This window comes from Astatotilapia calliptera, chromosome 1 (genome assembly GCF_900246225.1).
Source record: "Astatotilapia calliptera chromosome 1, fAstCal1.2, whole genome shotgun sequence".
Classification (NCBI taxonomy): Eukaryota; Metazoa; Chordata; class Actinopteri; order Cichliformes; family Cichlidae; genus Astatotilapia; species Astatotilapia calliptera.
Window position 1 is genome coordinate 19,865,732 of NC_039302.1, and position 18,224 is coordinate 19,883,955.

General features: G+C 45.1%; 1 protein-coding gene across 5 annotated transcripts in view; it reads right to left on the reverse strand.

The window, feature by feature from the left end:
* Positions 1-18,224, reverse strand: part of zfhx3b (zinc finger homeobox 3b) — a 169,510-nt gene that overhangs the window by 77,802 nt on the left and 73,484 nt on the right. For 4 of the 5 annotated variants that reach the window (XM_026168438.1, XM_026168445.1, XM_026168464.1 and 1 more), the window contains 3 exons: positions 4,588-7,101; positions 3,892-4,471; positions 901-1,397 (listed from right to left, as the gene is read on the reverse strand). In XM_026168438.1, coding sequence (XP_026024223.1) covers positions 901-1,397; positions 3,892-4,471; positions 4,588-7,086 — 3,576 coding nt within the window. In that variant the 5' untranslated portion in view covers positions 7,087-7,101. The remainder of the gene's footprint in view (positions 1-900; positions 1,398-3,891; positions 4,472-4,587; positions 7,102-18,224) is intronic. The other variant, XM_026168473.1, reaches the window with a different exon arrangement.

The window sequence follows — 18,224 nt, forward strand, 5'->3', positions numbered from 1 at the left end:
TTTAATACCTCCATTGCACTGTCAACTGAGTTCTTTAAATACTCAAACAAGGATGCTGAAGCTAGATTACAAATAAGGATGACATCTATTAGGCAACATTCAGTGCTTTGTGTTGGATCCTGTTGTGTGTGTAGTGTATGCTTATAGCAAGTATGTTTGGTCAGTGTTGGTATGTGTTTTGTTATCTGTGCGTGTGTGCGCAACTATGCCAGTTTGGGTTAAGCACAGAGTGGCCGAAGCCGCAGACACACAGGATAGGTACCTAAGTGGAATCAGGCCTGTTAGATTTATGGCCATTTGTTCGGAGAGTGTTCATCCACTGGCTATTATGGAATGATTAGAGGAGAAGGTGAAGCTCCAAGTCCAGCAAAAATCAATACGGCTGTCGAGAACAATTCAGCCTTTCCCGCTCCGAGGAGTATTAGCACCAAACCTCTGTCTCCTAACACTTCTTCATTCGTCTCCAAGTGATTCAGGCCCAAGCTTCCAAAACAGCTACGCCTGTTCTGTCCTGCATGTTCTTCTCATTGCAGCAGTGGGGCCCTGCTTCTATATGACAACTGGGAAGGCAGCAGCTACACGACAAAGCTTTCATTCATGCCTCTGGAGCGCACCGAGTAGCGGTGCAAAGCTAAAACATGTACTGTATGTTGCAGAGAAGCATTGCTTTAACGGGGATTCGTTTTTAAGATTTGTTTTGCATTTTTAGCAAAACAAAGTTCTGAGGTTCAAAGACTAAAAATAATGTCAAATGTGACAATGAGTCTGTATTAAAACACTTCAAATGATGCATTAATGACAGAATTGTAAATCGGCAGCTGTGTTGCATGAACAGGACAAGGCTGAATAATGGGTTTGATAAAAAAATAAAAATAAAAAACAAACTTGTGGATCACTGACCTTGTACAGTTTAAGGCTAGCCTCATGGCGGGAATTGACAGTGTGCATCCTCAGCTTCTCCAGGCTATTAGTGTAGTAGTCGCAGGCATTGCACTTTAGGTGCACCGGATTGCCTATGGCCACACATTTCAGGCGCCATTCGTTGCCTTTGCCCCCTTCTTTGATGTGGGCCACAAGCTGGTACTTTTGCACATGCTTGTCTGTTTTGCAGTGCAGCTGGAAGTTGGCCTTGAGCTGAGTAGTGTAGTGGCACAACTTGCACTGATGCGAGTCTCCAACAACGGCACGCCACTCCTCCTCCGGCAGGCTCCGTTCAGCTCCCATATGCATGCCAAGCACATCCAGGTTATCAGTGGTGAAGCGGTTGCACACAGCGCACTGAAAGAGCTTGAGAGAGGGATCTATAGTCTGCGATAAACTTTCTCCCAGGGTCATCAGTTCTTCGGACACCAACTGCCCACCACCTAGCCGCACATCCATAGGGATTTCCCCACCTACTAGAACAAAGCAAACACACGAAGAGAAAACAAAACAAAGAGAAGAGAACAGTATCATCAGCTGAGACCTATTCAAAGCATACAGTCTAGATGGCTATTTCAAGTAAATACATGCTTAAAAGAATGTGTCTGGTAGGTATGATATTATGTGAAGGATAATGCTCATTTTTTTTGTCTCTAGCCAACAAATAGCTCTGAGCTAGGAAACAAGAGCGCCTGGACATTTCTACAAAAGCCTTCCAATGCCAGAAAATGAACATGCACATTTTCACTGTTTGGGCTGATGCTCTTTCATCTCCTGCCTGTAAATCAACTCTAAAGGTCAACAGAAAAAAGCAACGTGTTTTCTAATTACAGTAAAGACTTTCCAAGCTCAAAATACCATGAATCAACCCCACTCCCCTTGTTCACACAATGATGCTTTTTATTCTTTTTAATTTACACTACTTTCCTTGGATTATTTTCCACCTTTCTCTTCAGATTACCTCTAACACCTAACAGATTAAGTCTGCTTGGTACTGAGTCGAACCATAGAGCAGAGGGGGAAAAAACACAAAAAACTGCAAGCACATATCTTATGACACCGACCACATAATTGATGTCTGTAGAGTCTGGGAAAAAAAATGAATGCTAAAAAAACGAGGTAAGAGCCGGTGTTTTTGCCTTTGCTTGCTGATCTTTAATCTTTCACTGGCCAGACTGAGCATGCAGGCTTGACCCTGCCTGGCTTTACACTAAATTAATTCCAGCAGCTTCTTTTTATTTATTGCTGCAGTATGCAGCCTGTTCTTGGACTTTTCTCCATTACCTGAGTTTTTATAGCCAGGAGAGGGAGACCTTTGAGAAGCCCTGTGAAATCACTCACAGACCCAGCTCACCAGTCATGGCTCTTTATGCTCAATCATACAAAACCACAGATGCACACATATGTCATTATACTGTACCTACCAGCTTTTTCCCTCTTGCACTTCCCTTTTCTCTCATTGTCTGTTACTATTAAGATTTCATTATTTACCATAGACCCCTTGTCCACAGCTAAATTTTGATTGCATGTCATCAGACCAAGCTTTTGTTTAATATAGGCTGCTTTATATTCAAACTATTTTAATGTGAACCTCTGTATATTAGGCCATCCTTTTTTTTGTGCTAGGGGATTCTTGAAAAGAAAAAAAGGTAAAAGACTGAATCTTTCCATTTGATCAGACTGTTTTCAAGACAAATGTTTTAGGTATATAACCATCTGACTTGACAGCTGTATTGCTCCACGGTGTGCTGTAACCATATTTCAGGACAGAGAAGTAAAAGTTGCACCTCTCTTTAACTCCTGCTCTTGATCTCGTATTGTCTTTATCAGGGCTGTAGTCCTGAGTTTCGGGAGCGAGGATAAGAAAGAAGCTGATATAACCTGAGGTCAGCACTTGCCATAAATTGTACCTCTTTAGAAATACACCCTACAGTAAAAAAAAGAAAAAGAAATCCAGAATGAGAGCATAAAAAGTGCACCTCTGTGTCTGTTTGTTTAGGGATCTCGTACTGAGCCTTATGTATTATATGGTGGTACCGTTAATATCAGAGTGTTTGTGTATGATAGCGTTAAGAGTTCCTTAAAGTGTGACCATGGATAACACTACTGCAGTTTATGGGCCCAGACTGTGTAATTATTGCCTCTCTTGCAATATGCTTATTACTACTCACCTCACAGGAAAATGAACCAGATGGCAGAAGAGGGAAAAAAAATTAGTCACAGCAATAAATTCTTGTTTGTGTCTTCAAACTGGTGACAGTTGAAACAAGTCTGTACAAACTGTGTGGTTGTAACTGGTCCTACAAACACTTTGCTATGCTGCTGAATTACCCTTGCTGAGGCCTCTAACCTCCCTTCTTTGACCAAGATTAAATTTATAGCTGAAATTACTGACTTGGAAGAAACAGAGAACTCCAGCGGTGAAGTTCAGCAGCAGTTTGAAAGTAAAAAGCTAAGGCTGGTTGACTGTGTGGAAAGGAGGGGGAAAAGCATAGATTATACATGTTTGGCCTTCTAAATCACCTTGTATGGATATCACACAGTGAGCTTCAAAATTCTGCTAAATCATATCAACACACTGTCATTTGAGTGCCCTGTAAAAGATTGCATGAGTAGGGAAATAAATAATCTTTTGCTTTCTGTATGCTGCCTGGCACATTTATTATAAGAAAAAAAAATGTTATGCTGGCCTTGTGCACTAGAACATTCTACCATTGCTGGTAAACACATATCTTATGGCATGAGAACAAAGCAGCTGCCTAAGTACAAATCCGTGATATGCCGGAGTACAGCATATTGTATTGCAGCTTATCGCTTTGGTTTGTTTTTCATTTGATAAAATTTTGCATTATTGTCTTGTGTTCGTGTAAATGAATAAATTAGGAATCAAGATAGAGTTCAGCTAAAAGGTCTAGTTATTGTTTTTTCTTTTTTGTGGGGAAATGCTTTTGAGAACCAAATGGGACATACCAAGTGCAGGAGCCAAGGCAGCCATGTTCGGATCTAGGTGAAAGCTCCCCATCAGGAACTGGGCCTCAGCTCCAGCTGGGTCTATCTTGAGGCTTGGTGGAAGGCTCATGTTCTGCGTCAGGTAATACTGGTAGAGCTCAGCCTCAGAGGGCGAAGGCATAGCACCCAAGCCAAGTCGCCCGTGCTGCATCTGAGTCACATTCTGCTGGAGCAGCATCATGTTGTGCATGTGCTTTTCACTAGTCATGTGAATACGAAGGTTCCGCGCCACATTGGTCTCGTAGTCACACACCTCACACCTCCAAGAAGGTTTGCTCTTCGGCTTGGTTGGGGAGGGGACCCCACAAGGTCCGGACATGTGAGTGGAGGATTGTGAAGGATGGTGGTGGGGAGGGTGATGGCTACTGGCCTGGGTGACTGACGGGACAGCCACCACTCCTCCTGGTGTATGTCCAAACACCTGGTCCTGTGCAGACCCAATGGAGCCTCCATTCTGCAGTGTCTGCATATTGTTCAGGTGCTTGTCTGACTGCATGTGGATGCTTAAGTTCCCCTTTGTGGTGGTGGAGTAGTTACACACCTACGAAATACAAGATCCGTTTTTCTTAAACTGTGATAAAATGATACAGATACAAATGTAATATCCTTAGCTGCTATATAAAATGCACCTAAATCAACAAAAAGTTATCTACATACCTCACACCGGAAGGGCTTGTATCCACAGGTATAGCTTTCTCCACGAGCCAGACGAGGGTGGCTCTGACCACTGCTGCAGTATACGCAAGAGCCTCCAGAGTCTGGGTGCTTTTCTTTCATGTGGGCCTCCAGAGTCTGCTGGTACTTGTAATGCCAGTTGCATTTGGGACACTTGAGTGTCTTGCATGAATTGCGTGAATGCATCATGGTCATGTGACCACCCAAAGAACGTGAGGAACCCAGAACAGTGTCACATTTAGGGCATTCGACCCCACTAACTCCACTGCCACTGGGCCCATGGTTCTGTGAACACTCACCCATTCCTGTTATGTCACAGGAACCCCCTGGGAGGGGGTGCGAGTGGCCATGAGATGAAGGGTGGAGGTGATGATGATGGTGGTGCACGTGGTGATGATGCAGAAGGGCTCCATTTTCCTCCTCTCCCTCTGCAGGGCAATCATTTGGTTCTGGAGCTGTGGCACTATCTCGATTGGCACTTTCATCAGGAGCAGCATTGGTGGACAGAGGCGAGGAGGAAGTGCCAGAAGTTTCATCCTCGCTCCTTCTGACGGCAGCTGTCACCAGTGCCATGGGAACAGTAGGTCCCTGGCAGTTAAAGCTCAGAGGGAGCTCTGAGGTCCTCCCTCCACCATCTGCAGTTGAACCCTCTTCCTTGACAGAGGAGGAAATGGAAGCAAGGGCTTTGCTGTTAAGTGTGGAACTGACTGCAGAGGTGCAGGGAGAAGGCTGGAGAGTGCTACTAGGCATTAATAAAGGAGATTTGGAAATGCTTTGGTTTGAGACAGCTGGTTCCCCCGCTTCACCCCCACCGCTGCTACTGTTACCACCACAGGCCATTGCAGTGCTTTCTGCCTCATCTTCCTCTGCCCCTAATAACAGTTCCTCGTCCTCCTCAGAGCCCCCGGTCAGGCTGGATAAGTGTGCCTTGCTTTCATGTCCCTTAGTGTTCCCATCTTCTCCCTTGCAAGCCAACTCTTTCCCAGCAGGCTCCTCTGTTCTCCCTCCCTGTTTGGGCAGGGCACTGGAGTCTTTGGCAGAGCCTGGGGATGAGGTAAGAGTGGGCGCTTTGGGAATGCTCAGCCCTCCAAGAGAAAGCACTGAGCCTAATGGGGTTTGTTGCTGCTGCTGTTGCTGGAGGCCAGAGTCAGAGTCTTTGTTCAGGAGGGTCTCACTGCCCCCACTGCTGCTTCCAGGCTCTAGATGGACACCACTAAATGTGCCATAGAAGCTCTGTCCAGAGTTAAGAGGGAGCAGCGTAGATGGCAGAGGAGTGCTCTTATTTTTTGGTTCCAGGAAACTTATGAGGGGCTCTTTGTCCTTCCCAATGCCCTGGATAATGGCAGATGCATGCTTATCTCCTAACAGCCGCCGCTCATCTTCACACAGTGTCATGCGGTGATCGTGGACAGCATGAGTGGCAAAGGAACGGGCATAGCCGAAGGACAGCTTGCAGAGAAAACACATGAGAATGGGCTTACCCTTGCCATATAGGGCTAGCCCATCAAATTTGGAGAAATCCACATTGTTGGGAACATCTTTGGATACACAGGACTTCTTGGCAGACCCATCGCTGTTCAGGTAATCCTTGTTGCTTTTGTGCCGCACATCGAAGACACGGAAACTGTGCAGGACAGGGCTAAGGCCTGCCATTGTTGAGGTATTGGGGAAACCTTGGTCTGAATTACCAAACCACTTTCCAAAGGACGAGGCTATGTGGAACGTGTTGATGATCTGTGGGTAAACTGAGGACGAAGTCCCAGCAGGTTCCCCTGGTTTCCCCCCACTCGAGAGAGAGTTTGTAGGAAGCAGGCCGGGTACCATGCCTCCACTACTTTGGATCAACTGACTGAGGCTCTCCACAATGTAGGCTGAGCCATCTGGTTGGTAGACTATCTCTCCAGCCAGGTTCTCCACATCACTACTCTCCTCTTCCTCTTCCTCCTCCCCTTCCTCACTCCCACTCTCAGGTGGTCCCTGTTGTTGTGTGGGCTGATGTCGCAGAAGAGTGGGCATACCTCCTCCCCCTGAAGCTATTGGCATCCCAGGAAAAGGTTGAAGACTAGGGAAACAGTTGTCAATCTCCATTTCATCTAAGTCCTCAGATTCTTCCTCTTCTCCACAGCTCACTCCCTCTTGGTCTTCTTCGTCAAGACCCTCTCCTCTGGGATGCAGCTGGCCTGTGGCAGAGCTATCACGGTGGGTCCGGGGTGATGTCTGCTTTGGCTGCTGCTGCTGCTGAGACTGTAGTTCTCTTACCCTGTCATGAGGTGCAATAGAGTTTTGGGACTGAGAGGGGTAGGGACCAGAGAGAGACAGCGGGTCCAGGGAAGGTGCCTGGTTGGTGCAGGTGACCTGTGAGCTATTGTGATCGTTCCAGGGCTGAGGTGGTTGCTGCTGCTGGGAGGAGCCGAGCCCATCGTCTGTCCCAGAAACCACGGGAGACTCACAGCTGTCCATGCTGATGCCTACATGAGGCATTCATCGCATCCAGGCCTGCAGAGACACAAAATGATTACGATAAGAGGTTAAAGTTGTATTTGGGACAGTAAGCACACAAACAGCACATAATTTATTTGCTATGTAAATTAGGGAAAGATCAGACTTATAAATATGAAAGGAAGACAATGGGAAAAAAAAGGTTTGAAAGAAAAAAACAAGCGAATGTATGGCGATGTATCGTAAGAGACAAAAGTCTGAGATATAATTGGAAAAATGACACCATGCTCATTACGCTAGATTAGGCACTTAAACACAATACCTGAGACAAGCACTAATAAGACTTCCACGATTCATCTTCCTGCCATATCACAAAGGTACCATCTTTTATCTTCACCTTCCAAACAACACCCCTAATCTTATATTCTGCAAATCCTACATCCGTTTTTAATTAACTTGCAGTCAGAAAAAAGGCAGCAACAGTCTAACTTAATGGATCAAATAGATTCCTTGTGAGATAATTAGACATTGAGAAGCCACCCATCAGCATGTCGTACATTTACATAACTAGAAGAAAAAAAAAAGGGAAAACTGTATCTAAAAAAAGAAAGAAATTCTTAACAGTAATACTGTTACCACTCCACCTCCAGTGGTGTACATAGAAGAAGAATGTAATTCATGTGCATTATTGAGATAGATTTGTCTGGACGCTAACATGAGCAATAAAAGTCAGTATTTTCTATGAACCCAAAACACATAAGCTGGTTTGGGACTTCACTGCAGCTGTGTTTAGATCTTGCATCCAATAACCTCCACGCTTAGCCTGGTTTCAAACACTCCAGCCATCCTCTGCCTCTGAAATAATAAATGGGAGCTGAGCTTTCGGGAGCTGGCCATGCCCCGAGCATCTGAGAGACTCAACGCAGGCTGCAATTTAGAGCGCAGAAGAGATAAAATGATAGCGCAAGATACTGCTGAGCTAATAATTTTATTAAAGGGATGCAGCCAACATTGATTAAAGGGGGCAATCGCGCTGAAACCAATAACTCTGGGCTGCCCTTTAACCCAACAGTACTGAATATTACATGAGCAAAGTTTCCCGGCACCGAGCTCACTGCCATGTCCTGGTTGATTAGCACATTCACCGCTTGCACTTGATTTATTTACTTATTTACTTAGGGATGCAAATTTCAGCTGCGATCAGAATGGAGTCTACCCCACACCCTAACATATAAAGCACTGAAGGAGAGGAAAGATTGATAATGTCTGTCTGCCTCTTCATGAATGTCTGATGAGGCTTGCTTCCCGTGCAACATACCTGAGACCTCCCCAGCCTATGTGCACTCAAACTGCAAAAAACAAAACAAAAAAGTCATGATAAAGGACCCTCATTTTGTATTTGGTCTGCTAAATGAAGAGTCAATCGTGAGCAGTAAGTAAAATTAAATAGAGAACCATAAATACACACAAATTTCTGCTAGCATGGTCTGTCTGATTATTTTGTTTACATTCAACAAAAGCTAACCTCAGTGACCCTTAAGTTACTTTGCATATAAAATGAAAGATATTAGACTGGCTGGCTTATTAACATGATTGCTTTATACAGCCAGACATGATTTAGCGATGGCTGCCATATTGAGTGAGGGGATACTAGCCTTACTGGTCTGTATTTATTATCTGCTCCATTAATAAGAGGCTATGAGCTCAACAGCCATTTCACACAAATGGACTGAGGGCAGTGAGAGTAATGCAAGAAAAAACGCGCCACATGTCAAACAGACAGTGATTCTTCAGACTAAAAGCAAGTGGATAAACTGTACGAAATGAAATGGGGGGGTGGGGGAGAAAAAGTGACTCGTGTAAATGGACTGTCTCATAGGAAAACATCTCCATGTGTCCTGTCAGAACATGGAGTTTTTCACACTTTGTTCCTGTAATCTATTAGGCCCCTCCTTCAGATTCCACTGCCTGTCTCAACCAGGCCTGGGAACACTAGGACCACATGCACAACTAGTTTTTAAGAGCCCGGCTCAAATCCCCCCCACCTGGCTCTACCCTTCATGTGTTTCATGTTTTGTGGAGGTCCCTCTAAATGGTCTTCCATGCTTCATTTGGTAAACTAGATGATCAGTAAACCTCGATCCCCCAAAGAAGGGAGAAACCCTAGCCAAGCAACAGTGTGTAAAACAGAGGGTTAGACTTGAGGGAGAAGAGACTGGGATAAGGCCAACAATGACCTCTAAAGTTCTCTAGTCTCCTCTTTTCCTCGGGTTTAAAAAAGGTGAGTACAGTACCCATCAATTCACATTACCGCTCAAGATTCCTCAAGCAATTAGCAACAGACAGGATAAAACAATGACTCTTGATCAGTGCTGGAGCGCCGAGATAGTTTGGTGTGTCCAGTGCTTACAGAAAACAGAATTGCCCTTTAAAATCAAGATGGTGTAATTCAATAACCTGCAGTGGTTACTGATGAGCAATGGGATTGTCTGGAGTCGGAAAGTCGCAGATGGGCCAACTGATATAATGCTGTTTGTCTCTAGGAGGTCTGCTTGGCTCAGCGACACCTGTTTAAAGTAGGAAAAGCTTTAATCTCTAGGAGGCACTAAAGGAGTCCTGGAGACAAAGAGACGCGGTCAAAGTAGAGGGGAAGTGGAGGAGGCTGGTGTCTTTGTGTGCTGATTGTGTTAATAACCACAAATAAAAATGAGGGAGTAGACCACTAGAGATGACTAGTACTGTTATTATTTACAAGTTACCTTTATGTACTGTTATACATTGCAATATTTAGAAACAAAAAAAATTGCCTTTTGAATACTGGCATTACAAAAAGTGATTCTGTCATGGCGTCTGCCCCTGTTTTGCCTTTTAATTCTGAATATGGGTCCACTGAGTTGACAATAAGCAGGCTGTGCGCAGCCAAAACAAGCCTTAGTTGACAATAAGAGATAATCACAGGGAAGAAAAGGCTGGATTCCTGAGCTGATCTCAGGGAAAGCATGATGATGCACAGATCCTAACTGCAGCATTCACCCCCTACTGCCACCTGCCATCAAAGACTTTATGCCAGAGTCTCCTTGCTCTTCTATTTTCTCTGTGGCGAAAAAAAAAAAAAAAAAAGGTTATGCTCGACCCCCTCCCAACCACAAAGCAGATAAGACTGAACCTTGTGAAAAGGCCTTGGTTTTAATGAACAATGTCAGAGAGTGGGTCTGGATGTCATTTTGTAGGGATGCAAAATGAGATAAGTTTTAAGATATGGGTCCTTTCATTAGGTGGGATTTACTGGCCAACTGAGGCAGGAATTAAAGGCTAAAGAAGCATCTGATTATAAGCATGCCTGATCACCTGCCCAAAGGCCTGGTCTTGCCTTTAGAAGACCCTGGTCTCTAGGGTTTCCTGGGGAATTAGCTCAGACTCTATCCAAACTGTAAATACTGCTACTTAGGGGTGCCCTTACTCTTACTGCACATACGCATACTCACGAGTTGTGAGGGCACACAAGTTTGTTAACCTGCCAAGAAAGACCCCACACAATACACCAGTTGTGATTTTCAAACATGCATCAGTGATGTTCCTTGTCTGTGTCTTGTCTCTGCGCCATCACAGAGCCTGGCTAGCCACCGCAGGGTAAGGGGCGGTTATTGGAAAATCAATGGCATGAACGCTAAGCAAGTTACAGGAAGATGTGGGAAGGAAAGGTTCTTATTGATAAAGCAAGGGAAGGCTTTTTATGTTGCACTAGGGACATGCTCATTGATGGGGAAACCATTGTAGTCCTCAGGCAGAGCGGCGCATGGGTTTATCTTGTAAGCTTGTTTCAATTAATCACCAATAAAGGCATGCATGCATTGCACTTTTTAACATATGTCTACTTTAATGCCTGGTATGGCTTTAAGTCTGGTTTTAAGGCCCTCATATTTTAGTGACTGAACTGATATTTTTAAAACTTCACAAGTGTTTTTTCTTTTTCCTCTTCCCCCTTTTTCCTATTTTGTTTTGTTTTTTTAACTGCAGGTTTGCTTCCATATAAAGACCTTATACTCCACTAAGGCAAGATGTTGTTAGGTGTGGCTGTGTGCAGGCAGGAATAGGACCCAAGGTGCAGACTCCGGAGACAGACGTGAACTCAAAAAAGGCTTTAATTTAATACTCAAAATATAACAAAACTAAAAAAAAAAACTCAACACAAACTTAAACTAGAGAAATGACAGAACACACAGCTAAGAAAACGGTAGATCGCGACACAGACACAGAGAAACACTGGGCTTAAATACACAGAGGGAGCAATCAGGGAATGGGTAACAGGAGGGAAACACAGCTGGGGCAAATCAGGCCTAACGAGACAAGAGGAAGCAAAACCAGACACATTAACATCAGACATGGACTTTCAAAGTAAAACAGGAAACACATAACACAGACTGAACAAAGACACAGACTCATATGCAGGCACTACAAAGGGAACAGAGACGTGTGAACAGGGCAGACACAAACACTGACTGAACAAGGGGATATAGGAACTTAAGATACACATAGGCTACGTTCACACTGCAGGCGAAAGTGCATCAAATCCGATTTTTTTGACCCTATGCGACCCATATCCGATCATGCTATGACAGTGTGAACGGCGCAAATCCGATATTTTCAAATCCGATCTGGGTCACTTTCGTATGTGGTACTGAATCCGATACATATCCGATGTTTTAGAAAGCGACTGCTGTTTGAACGGTCAAGTCGCATTAAATCCGCCTTTTACGTCACCGACACAAGACTGAAGCCAATTATCAGCGCCCGAGAAGACATCGCGAACGCTTCCTAGCCATCCAGTGTAGATGTCAGTGAAACTGTTGGGAAGACAACGTAAACATTTTATTTATACTGTATAATCTGCAGATTCTGACAGAAATCTGCAGCTATCCTTTGAAGCACCGCTCCTCTCTTAAACAGCAATAAGGATCATTATTAGGTTATTTACATTATTATGTAAATAACAAAATAACTTAAAGCAAAAATTGGGAAACGTAAAGTCCGAAGTCTTTATATTAACGGCCATCAGTCAAACAATACTGTTTGTTCTTGGTCTAAACAGAGCGCGTTGTGTGTGACATCTTTTGCGCATGCGGGCCGCTTTGAGCGTTCACACTAGAGCGCGTTTGCTGTCGCATTTTATTTGTAGTGTGAACGAGGAGACAAAAAAATCGGATTTGATCAAAAAATCGGAATTGAGCATTAAGACCTGCAGTGTGAACGTAGCCATAGACGCGAACTAGACAAGGGGATGCAGGTGATAGGGGAGACAGAGCAACTAAAGAAGACAGAGACATAAGCCATAAGACAGAACTCAAAGAAACCAAAAACTAGACAGTATAAATAATATCGTAAACTCAAAAACCCTGGGTCAACGACCCAGGCATCCTAACAGTACCCCCCCCCTCAAGGGCTGGCTTCCAGACAGCCCAAACCAAAACATCAAAATCAAAAAAAACAAAAACAACCCAACCAGGGTGGGCGGTGGGGGAAACAGGATGGAGGGCCCGAAACAAACCAAACAAGGAGCCAGAAACAACAAAACAAAACAAAACAAAAAAAAAAATGCAAACACTGGAGCCCGGAAAGCAACAGAACAAAAACAGGAACAAAGCCCAAAACAACAGCACCAAGGCCCAGGCAAAGTCCAAAAGCAAACAAACAAAAGAGCTCACGAAAAGCGCAGAGGCCCAGGCAATAGTCTCAAAAAAGTTCAGGGGGCCGGCCCGGAGGCTGACGGCACAACAGTCCAAACCCGGGTAGGTCAGGGGGGCAGCCCGGAGGCTGATGGTCCAAGAGCCCAGAAAACAGTTCAGGAGGCCGGCCGGGCGGGAGGCACCGACGGCGGCGGAGCAGGTCAGGAGGCCGGCCGGGCGGGAGGCAGCGACGGCGGCGTAATTCAGGGGGCTGTCCATGACGGCAATGACGTCCAGTCATCGGCCGGACAGGACGTGCAGGACGAGCAGGCCGGACAGGACGTGCAGGAACAGACAGCATGGAGACCTCAGGAGCAGACGAAGCTGAACACTCGGAGACTGGACCAGGCGGAGCTGCAGAGGCAGAAGCTGGACCAGGCGTAGCAGAGGCAGAGGCTGGACCAGGCGTAGCAGAGGCAGAGGCTGGACCAGGCGTAGCAGAGGCAGAGGCTGGACCAGGCGTAGCAGAGGCAGAGGCTAATGGCAGCTGGACAGGCTCCTCAGGCCCTCCAGCTGACGTGGCTTGAGGCTGAACAGGCTCCTCGGACCCTCCAGCAGGAAGAGACGGCTGAAGCGGTTCCTCGGACCCTCCAGCGGAGACAGGTGGCTGAACGGGCCCCTCGGACCCTCCAGCGGAGACAGGTGGCTGAACGGATGACCGAGGAGAGGAGCGACGGTGGCGTCGCTTCCTTTTAGACGAGGGAACAGGAACCAGTGGAGAAACGGAGACCTCCTCCTCATCCTCCGACCACACAGCCGCCAGGAAAAAGGCAGGCGAACGGACAGGCGAACAAGGTCCCAGCTGGCGTGAGGAAGGGGAGGAAGCCTGCAGTGGCGATGAAGCAGAGTGTGCGTTGTCCTGCGGCAGCGGTGGGGAAGATGTAGTGAGGGAGAGAGCAAGCTCACTAGCCCTGACTTGCTCTCTCCAGGCAGTAATGATGTTCCCCAACTCAGTGTCTCTAGCAAACTGGCTAAGCCGGGGATTATGCCGAATGATGGCCTCCACCGCGCTCAGCCCCACTGCCATGGTCCTTAAATCCGGGGACTGGGCGATGCGGTCGAGCAGGCGCACCAGCCGCTCCATCTCGCCGTTGAACTCAAAGAAAAAGGAGTCTGCAGGGTCCATGTTCTGGTCGCGATCTTCTGTTAGGTGTGGCTGTGTGCAGGCAGGAATAGGACCCAAGGTGCAGACTCCGGAGACAGACGTGAACTCAAAAAAGTAGTGATGGGACGTTCTGTATCGAGGCTTCGGAGCGTGTGTCGAGTAATGGAGGGGGCGTTTCCGCGAAGCGCGTATCGAGGCTTGCTTCATTTATGGGAGGAGCTGAAAATGATGACGTCCGAAGCCTCGCTGCCCGGCTGTACCACGTGACTGGTTCATGAAGCGGTTCGAACTTTGCCGCAAATAATCATTTTCCATACTGCCAGCATAAATATACACAGTATACTGCCATCACTACACTATAGGTGTTTTACACACTCCTTTTGTTGTTGACATTTACAGGCTGTGTGCAAAATGCCACACTCTTCAAATTCATGCCAGCTATTATTTTTACGTCCAGTAGGTGTCCTGCTAGAGCAAATGAAGCTTCATGAAGCTTCGCGTTGGGGTGAACCAATTGGATGAAAAGCTTCAGTGCTTCATGGGGCTTCATCTGCCCATCACTACAAAAAAGGCTTTAATTTAATACTCAAAATATAACAAAACTAAAAAAAACCTCAACACAAACTTAAACTAGAGAAATGACAGCGCACACACAGCTAAGAAACCGGTAGATCGCGACACAGACACAGAGAAACACTGGGCTTAAATACACAGAGGGAGCAATCAGGGAATGGGTAACAGGAGGGAAACACAGCTGGGGCAAATCAGGCCTAACGAGACAAGAGGAAGCAAAACCCGACACATTAACATCAGACATGGACTTTCAAAGTAAAACAGGAAACACATAACACAGACTGAACAAAGACACAGACTCATATGCAGGCACTACAAAGGGAACAGAGACGTGTGAACAGGGCAGACACAAACACTGACTGAACAAGGGGATATAGGAACTTAAGATACACATAGACGCAAACTAGACAAGGGGATGCAGGTGATAGGGGAGACAGAGCAACTAAAGAAGACAGAGACATAAGCCATAAGACAGAACTCAAAAAAACCAAAAACTAGACAGTATAAATAATATCGTAAACTCAAAAACCCTGGGTCAACGACCCAGGCATCCTAACAGATGTGAGTTTATGACTGATATGGTGTCACAGGAAGCTTAACTGCATGGTACCAAGAAGAAATAAATACATGGCATTATCAGTAGAGCAGCATTGTGGTGCAGTGGTTAACACTGTCATAGCAAGAAGATCCAATCATCATTAAATATAAACAAATACATAAATATACCTCTTATACTTTAGTCATTCTTTATTAAAAAAAAAAATCCAAGATTACTTTCTGTCACTGTGAACATCAACAGTCAATACTTGTTGTTAACTCTGTGGAGGTGAAGTCTTGGTTTCCTTGATCCCCATCACTTTAACTCAATTAGCAACAATTAACAATGAAACACAGTAATTTATTATGTGCTGTAAATATTCAGTCTACTCCTGTGCTAATGCAGACATAAAGGTGCTCCAGTACTGCTCCAACTGCAGGAGGCAAAAAGTCACCTCAGGTCGATGGCACTCGGCCTGTAAACAGGGCTTCCCGTAAAATCAATGATCTTCAGTAGGAGCTATCAGTCTGTCTAACAGAAATAGCCATGGCTGTGCTGAGTCTAAGGCAGGGAAGAACAGTGCTGTGTGTTTACATCAGTGTGTGAGAGTAAGGGAGGCTGATCACTGGCCTGTCTGGGAGGTATTTCTCAAAGGCAGCAGAACTGAGGCATGTAGATCTGTCACGCATGCAGCTAGACAAGGCTTACAACTCACAGATTTTATTACTGTGGTTCTTTTTGTGTACTTTATGCGTTAATCTAATGCTGGAACAAACGTATAAGTTACAGCCAAAATAATCCTTGCTGATTACAATATGAGCAAACTCAAATACCCAGGAGGTGATGTGCTGATTGTTTTAGTTTCACAGTACTCAATTTTAGTAATCATTTTGCACTAGCAAAACTGGCCAGTGAAGGCAAAATTGATTTGTTTGTAGTATCAATTGCCTCCTTTGTTAATAGACCTGAAATAGAACCTTGAAAATGATTTTACCCTTTATGCAACACCATCAAATCGTGCTAATCCATTCCATGTTGCAGAGCGGAAGAAAAGTTATTTAAGACAAATCACAGGACAGAACGGTATGTTGATCATACACAGGGCAGTCTGATTAAATGATCAGACTTGAGCTCAGCTAAGTTCCAAAACCCCTCAGTGGGGATTTACACATGGCACTAGAGTGTTTCCTCAGTTTTGGAGGGTGTGATAGAAACAGCATGCTGGTGTAATTAGAAGTAGTTAATTAGCTGTGGGTTAATTACTGGGTTCTGCAGAGCGATAGTGAAAGACCTGGTGGGGTGGCAAAGCAAAGAAGCAGCGAACACACAGCAGGAAGCTCCCAGTCTCCCACCAATTAGCAACCAGCATGGGGAGGGGAGCTTCTCTGGTGCACTCGGAGTACAAATGTATAAGAATCATTTCATTCAAACCTCTGTGCAAGGGAAGAGAAAGCAACGGTAGATAAAATTTTCATGGCGTTAGAAACATTTTAGTATTTTTCTTTTTTGGGGGGGATAGAAAAAGTGGCAAGGTACATTGGAATTTTAGACGACAAGGTGATGCAAATAATACAACAGCCATTAAGTCCACAGAGTGAACGGGAAATATTATAATTACTGCAAAAGCAACTACTTCCTACGGCAACAAAATCATTCTTCATTTTGAAAGGCTGCACTGCATTATTTTCCTGTTATGTCCCACGTGGTTTGTTAAGAAAGCTTTGTAATTTATAAGCGCATAAATTATCCTTGGAATTAAGATATTGATGTATAATAAGAGAAGGGCTATTGGGCACAAACTAATGTTCACCCCCAGGCAACCCAGTGCGCAGAGCAATAGGGTGTCTTTAAAATCGCAAGAAAGACTGTGAGAATGAGACAGAGTGAAACTCTGCAGCTGTATTTTCCAAACAGTTATCTGATAAGTTTGATATACATTATCCATTTCTGCTCAATTTTAGACTAACAGACATGGATATTGAATGATTTGTAACAGTCTGAAATGCAACCTCACATACTTTGGCACGCCGATCTGACTTTCCCATAGTGTGGAATGCAGAAAAGCTGAAAGGACAGATAACACTTTGTGCAGTGGTCTTTCAGGGTTTAATCAATCAGAGAAGTACACGCTGATCAGATTGGGGACGATGCAAGTTAAAAAAAACAAAAAGGAATGCCCCAGATAGATATTTGCAGATGTACAACTGCGTTTCCTGCAGTTTAGCACAACAGAGAGAAAGAGAGAGGGAGAAAGCGAGAGAGCTAAAGACACGTGTCCACTGAAAGGTCAGGGACAAGGGGGAAATGTGCTGATCAAAGTCTTTGAGCCCCCGGACCTTCATTTCTACTAATTATCAAATCTTCCCCTATTTATATCTGCGGGAAGCAGACGGTCTCTAAAGAGAGGATGGAAGTGAAATCTGCAAACTACAGTGCTTTCAAAGCTTCTGTGTGCACTCACTCCATTTCATTTGTTCTACGGTACCAGGATTAGGGTAGTAGAAGCTAAGAGAACCAGTGAGCACAACTAAATGTTGTGAATGGACTGCAAGGCTGAGCAAACTGTAAAATACTTTATCAGTGCCATTCTTCAGCGGTGGAAATGTTATCTGTCATTGCATGGTGCTATACAGAGATGTGGTCCACATACAGTAAGCACAAATGTGTGAAGACACACCTTCTTGCAGCTTTCAACTAAGGAAACCACAAACAGACTTGTTAAAGTGATCAATACCATTGAAATATTAAACCTTAAGAAGCCACATTATTGATTGGGACCCAATGATAAAATGGTTTATTATCACAATTGTGGGGCTTTATGTAAATGTTCATCCACCATGTGCTGTGGCTTAATATGAACCTTCCCACACACACAGACGCACACATAAACGTATACATAGGCACATGTGCACGCATACACACACCTTCCAACCCACTCAGCTCTGCTCTTTTACCCTGCCATCTAAAACCTGAGGGATTGGAGGGATTGGGGCGGACAGGGAGTTGTCATTACCACTACTTCTGCATCCATTAAGGAGAGCTGACACTGATCAGCATACTGAGCCTCTGTTGACTGAGAGAGGAGAAAAGGGATCTAGCCCCCTAACAACCTGGCAGCTCTGGGATCTAGTCTAAGGGACATCAGGCTGGTGTTACTTTGAAGGCAAAGCATGCAGGTGAGCACAGGACTCAGACTCTATGCGAGGATCACGCCCTGACAGACAGGTCGGGGACAGGTATG